This window comes from Ischnura elegans, chromosome 1 (genome assembly GCF_921293095.1).
Source record: "Ischnura elegans chromosome 1, ioIscEleg1.1, whole genome shotgun sequence".
Lineage (NCBI taxonomy): Eukaryota > Metazoa > Arthropoda > Insecta > Odonata > Coenagrionidae > Ischnura > Ischnura elegans.
This window is the reverse complement of record NC_060246.1, coordinates 107,464,069-107,470,068: the sequence shown is the minus strand read 5'-3', so window position 1 is coordinate 107,470,068 and position 6,000 is coordinate 107,464,069. Positions and strand designations below refer to the sequence as shown.

The window sequence follows — 6,000 nt, the reverse complement described above, 5'->3', positions numbered from 1 at the left end:
AATTGGGTTTGAAGGCTTTTGTATTTGTATTTCGAAGCAGTCAATTATTGATCTAACCTTAGAAAAGTTGGCTCTGAATGAAATGGGTAGGCTAAGTTTATTGTGAGTTTCATTGAAAAAGATGAGAGTTGACTTAAAGTGGGATATTAATGGTATTGTTTCTTTAAATATGATTTCTTGATTCCAAATTGATCTCCTAAACGATCGAAAGAGTCATTCAACCTAATTTTCATTAAAATGAGAAACAAGGTTCTTTGAGTAACTTTGGCAGATTTCATGAGTAAACCTGTGACAAAATGAATATGCTCATTCAATCCAAGGTATCGTTTTGGGGCTTTTTGTATGAGTGATTCCATAGTTTGGTCTGTATTGCTTTCACATGTATCAACAGTTTCTTCTGTGTTGCTTACAAATGTATCAGTTGAGGGAGTACTTATGACATCAGACAAGCTGTCATCATCATCACTACATTCTTCATCACTGATTGACTTAGACTGTGGAGAGTCTGATTGTGAAAATGAAATACATTGCCTGACTTCGCTTTTTCTTAATTTGAACGGTGAAGATGCTACCTCACTAACCTTAACCTTACACTGGACCCCCTTGCTACAGTAATTTGGTCTAATGTTGGCTTGAATGCATTTGGAATGTGTACCACATTCTTCTGTTCCAAGATCCTCATCACTAAGATCATCACTTGAGTCAATATCTTCATCCTCGGAAGTGCTCGTCTGTTCTTCAACTACGACAGAAGGGTTCTTATCACATAACTTCATGTTGTCCTCTGGATGAATTAAAGGCTCCAGAAAGAAAAAATTGACGCAAGAAATAATGATAAAATAATCGTTCTAGTTGTTCATTTGCATTTAGAAAAGCGTAGTGGACTTGCCATTGACAGAAAAGACTTAGATGTGGATGGCTGCTCACTGTCTGCAAATGTTGCAGCCACTAATGATTGCAATAACTAAAATTACGGAAAATTGCAAGAATTAGATAAGTCGCTGAACAGCAAAAATTGTCATACCCAGGATAATGTCATATTTCGCTAAAAACTCGCTCCTTTGTGTCCCAAAGCAACTTTTTTTGCTGACCGAAAGGCTTCCCTTATTAATTCTTCTCTTTGTCTTTTGAGAACGAATGGTCGAGGTGTAGGAGACTTAGCGGTATTCCTATCGGTTTGGCTGTCAAATATATGAGGCACCACATCGTTTTTAATGATTAACTTGGCCCCAGTTAATTTATGTTTGATGTGGTTTTCGAAATCATCTTCAAGCTGAAATATATTATTAAACATGTCGGGGATTTTTCAAGGTATACCAACGTCCTTTCCGTGTATGGATATTCTTTTTACTTCCACTTCGTCGATAGGTAAGCACTAACCTTAAAATGTACCTACCTACAGTAATGAAAGCGAGTATTTTTATTACGGGTTGTATAATCCCTTCTGGCCGCTTCAAACCACAAAAGTCTCTTCTTCTCGCTCAGTGGAACCGTGACGAACGATTTTCCGTTAGCTTTGAGCGTTGTAGAACGACAATTTCGCCCAAAACACACTTTATATGCAGATTTTTTGCTGGCATTCATGTTATAGAGCAGGGGTTCCCAAACTATCTTGTACCACGCCCCCCCCCCCCCGCTCCACATATCAGCTTTCCATTTTACAATACCCTATTTCCACGGTGCCGTACATACCAAGTACTTGTACTCGTACAAGTATGTGCCTACTTGATACGGTGAGTAGGTAGATTTTTTTGTTCACTGTTGAATGCGGTAACGCAGAATGGAAAGAGTCAATAATTGTACGTATGATGAAAATTAAAACAAGTATTACATGAAAAACGATTATAATTACTGATACAAAATTTAACATTGTATCACAGATTCATTTTCAATTAAGGAAGGTGAAACAATAGGCCTACCTACTTACAAAAACAAAACAAAATGTAATTTAGTGAGATGGGTGCGCTTGCATGTTCTGGATAAGTTGACAGATCCAGGGTTGAGTTTCAGAGAAAGCACAGCATAGGTCACTTTCGACATCAAGTTTGTTGCGGTACCTGGTTTTGATCGCCACAAGAGTTGAAAACGCTTTTTCGCAAATGTATGTTGTTGAAAAAGGCAAGTACATCCGACCCCGCACGGGGGGAAGAGAGTAATCTCTTCCTTTGGGGAGTCGCGCCCCCACGGACCCGAGCCCACCGGGGAGACAACCTCGTCAAAAAACCCTTCGTGCGCTAGGATAGCGTCCAGACAGCATGTGACTCTGCTGTGCTGTCCATTCCGGCTTGCGGGTGGCATCCCAAATGTGTGGCTCCGTGGTGGGTGGGGAGCCTAGGGGATGAAAAAGTTAAGTTTTATGGAAACCATTAATCTTCCTCCAACAAAAAGATCCCATCCTAACCAGGCCGGGGGAGAAAAGCTTTTTTGCGCGTCTAAGCGCCACTTAATAATGAAGTATTCTAGAGATAACGAAACATTCACTAAGGTGTCCCCATTTGTTATTAAGCGCTTTTTCTCGTGCTATCTCAAGGGCGACTTGAAATCAGTCAAAAAGTTAAGGGATGGTACCGTGCTGATAGAGACAGCTGATGACCTACAGAGCGAGAAGCTCTTAGGCATTAAGATGTTCAGTGAGTTGCCGGTGACAGTGGAGCCACACCGTACACTAAGCAGTTCGAAGGGGGTCGTATCTCATTTCGACTTCCTGCACTTGGACGCCGAAACTATTTCTGAAGAGATGGCGTCGCAGGGCGTTACAGGATGCCGAAAGATCACAAGCCGTCGAAACGGTGAGATTAAAATCACCACCTCCGTGATCCTCACGTTCGCTATGGAAACTCTCCCCAGCAGGGTATTTATTGGGTACGAATCGGTTCCCGTGAGACCGTTCATCCCCAGCCCCATGCGTTGTTTCCAGTGCCAGCGCTTCTGCCACATCGCTGCGCGATGTGAGGGCAAGGTCTACTGCCTGCGCTGCGGCAAGGACAAGCACGATGGGGACAAGTGCGCTGAAGAGGCCCGCTGCGTGAATTGCGAGGGTACCCATACAGCTTACTCTCGCGATTGCCCGAAAATGATAGAGGAACGGAAGATCATGGAAATTAAAACTCTGGAAAAATGTCTTACGTAGAGGCAAGGAAAAAGTTTAAAGCTCTTAGTGCCCCCACTTTCTCGCGTTCCTTTGCCGCAATCGCCTCCGCTTCAGTTAAGAAGTGTACCATCTCCACACGGATAGAACCTGAAAAGCAGAAAGAATTACTTAAAAAAGCAAATACGAATAATAGTAGCTTTACTAAAGAAAACACCTCTAATAAAACCGTAGTGTCTCCCAAAAAAGTCATCAAGAAAACAAATGAAAAACCTGTTCAGCGGTAGAAAACTCCCTCTCCTGGTCCCTCCGGCAAAGGTTTGGAACCGATGCAGGAGGAAATGGACAAAGATCTCTGCATTTCGGACACAGAGATCGAAAAAGTAAGAAATAAGGGAAGGAAAAGTCGCTTAAAGCGATGATCCCACAGATTTCGGTGCTAATGCTGCTCAAAGTTTTTAATATTTACATGCATATTTATTTTTTTTGTCTTTAACCCCTTTTTAAACCTTTTTATGACTTTTACATTACAATGGAATTATAATGGATTTTATCGGCACAGGGAGGAGCTGGCCATTTTTAATTGCGTGACTTTAATCCATCGTGTATTTGTCTACAAGAAACTCATTTTAAATCAACAGATAAGGGTGTTTAAAATGGTTTTAAGGTTTTTAGATTGGACGATACGAGGGGACACTAGTGTTGGGGGCAAAGCCCCCATTGACCCACCTCCACCCCCCCGGGTATCAAGTCAGTGACTAATTTCCCGGGGGCTGCTTTTCTTAGCCGTTTTACTTGGCTTGCCGATTTAAAGTGCGTGTTTAGTTTGCCCCGGCTTTCGCCGGGCTAGTGTCCCCCTCACCTCCCGCAAACTGCGGCAGGATAATTGGGAATCGGCTTTCGTAATTTGTCAGCTTAGGTTGATAGATTCATATTCATATTCCATTTTTAGAATTTTGCTCATCAAATCTCTCGTTGTGCTTATGATAGATTCATGTACAACGTTCCTTCTATTTATTATTAGATTATTCTCTCCCACTATTTTTATTAAATCTCTTCTTTCACTTGCCAAAGATTCACACTCAGCTAGGAGGTGCCAAGAGGATTCATCATTTTTATCACAGAAAGTACAATTTCTGGTTTCACTAAGTTTAAAATTTCCGTGTCCTGTGAGAAATTGGACAGAGTCATGGTCAAGATCTTTAGCCTTTTTGCGAATTCGCTCATGCACGTCTGGGTAAAACTGGTGAGTTTCTCTGCCTTTTCCGGAATCGTCCCATTCTCTCTGCCATTTAGCGATCGTCATTTTTCGGAGAGCTCTCCTACGTAGTTCACTATCGGTGTTTGTCAATTTGTAGTTAAAAATTTCCATTCTTTCCTCTATCATCAAGTGAACTGGGATGCATCCCGCTAAGACGCACAGTGCCTCGCTGGACACTGTGCGGTAGGCCTTTGTCACTTTGAGTAGTGCCATTCTTTGAGCTCTTAGTACTTTTTGCCGGCTTTTACCTCGGGTTTGGATCTCTTTGCCCCACGCTTCACACCCATAAAGTATTATTGGCTCAGCTATTCCGACGTACAATTTTCGTAGTGATGCACTTGTGTATCCTCTTGATGATTTTGCTAATTGTGATAGTGGTAAGAAAGTTTCAGTAATCTTGTTTATTAAATATTTGCAATGTTCTTGGAAGTTTGTATTTTCACCCACTATCACACCGAGGTATTTTACTTTGTCACTGTATTTTACGCTCACACCATTCATTTTTATTATAGGCCTTCGTTTCATTTTACCTGTCAATAGAATGCATTCTGATTTTTCTTGAGAGAATTTAAGTTTTTTACGAGTACCCCAGTTAGTGATTTTAGTTAAGGCTTTATTACTTTTGTGCGAAAAATCCACAGAGAAAAAATCATTCGCCTTGACCGGGATTCGCACAATTGTGCATTGCGGGTGACTCCCGTAAAGTTATCACCGTGGCTAGTCCCGGTATACTTAAATTCGTCAAGATAGAACACCTCTATGTGTTCAAAGTTCGGGCTTTACTCTCCGGCTGTGGCGCCATGCGCACGACTTGGACTGCTCGTCGCATAATATGCTCGGCAGTCCATACCACCATGTCCGGTATAGTCCACAAATTTCCACAGGGAAGAATGATGCTTTTGTCGAATAGACTATTCACAGGCTCTATACCGCTGATAAATGGAAATGCATGTCTTATTGACACACTATCAAAATGACTTGAGCCTTGACTGCCTTTGAACGTGTTGCTCGACTGACGCTTCTCGTGCTTAAATGTAATACCTGAAACGCTGATTTTTCTCTCTACTTCTCTATTCTTTGATTGGAATTGGATTGGAATGGTGTTTTTAACTCTAGTTCTATCGATGGAAAACTTGGTTGTTTCACGTCAAACATAGCTAGTTGCTCTGACACTTTTTTTCCCTTACGGGTATGTCGGCCTAAACGCCGAACACCTCCTTGGCTGAATGAGACGATAAAACTCATGATTAAAGAACGCAACCAAGCGCGATGTGCCTTTCGACGCATTGGTTGTTCCACTCTGCGACAAAAATACAAGGAACTTAGAAATCGCGTTAAATCAGCCATCAATGACAGTAAACGCCAGTTTTATTCCTCGAAGCTTTCCTCGCAGAGAGACCCGAAATTGATTTGGCGTGAGCTTCGAAATCTTGGGCTGGTTCGAAGACGGGACTCTTCTCTACCCCCAAATATAACTCTCGATCAGCTAAACTCCTACTTTTGTCAACTACGATTAGTCATAATGATGCCCCAGCTAACTCCAGACTTGAGCGAGTTATACCATTCAGTGATAACAACTTTTACTTTAAGCACGTAACTCCTGAGACTCTGATCGAAGTATTGGAGTTCTCCAAGTCAAATGCCACTGGAG

At 41.9% G+C, this 6,000-nt stretch overlaps 1 protein-coding gene across 1 annotated transcript; it reads left to right on the top strand.

The window, feature by feature from the left end:
• Positions 1–2,449: 2,449 nt before the first annotated feature.
• On the top strand, positions 2,450–3,846 carry LOC124158135. The gene is made up of 2 exons (XM_046533355.1): positions 2,450–3,025; positions 3,730–3,846. Exons 1-2 carry the CDS (start codon positions 2,450–2,452, stop codon positions 3,844–3,846), a joined length of 693 nt encoding a protein of 230 aa, XP_046389311.1.
• The last annotated feature ends 2,154 nt before the right edge of the window (positions 3,847–6,000 follow it).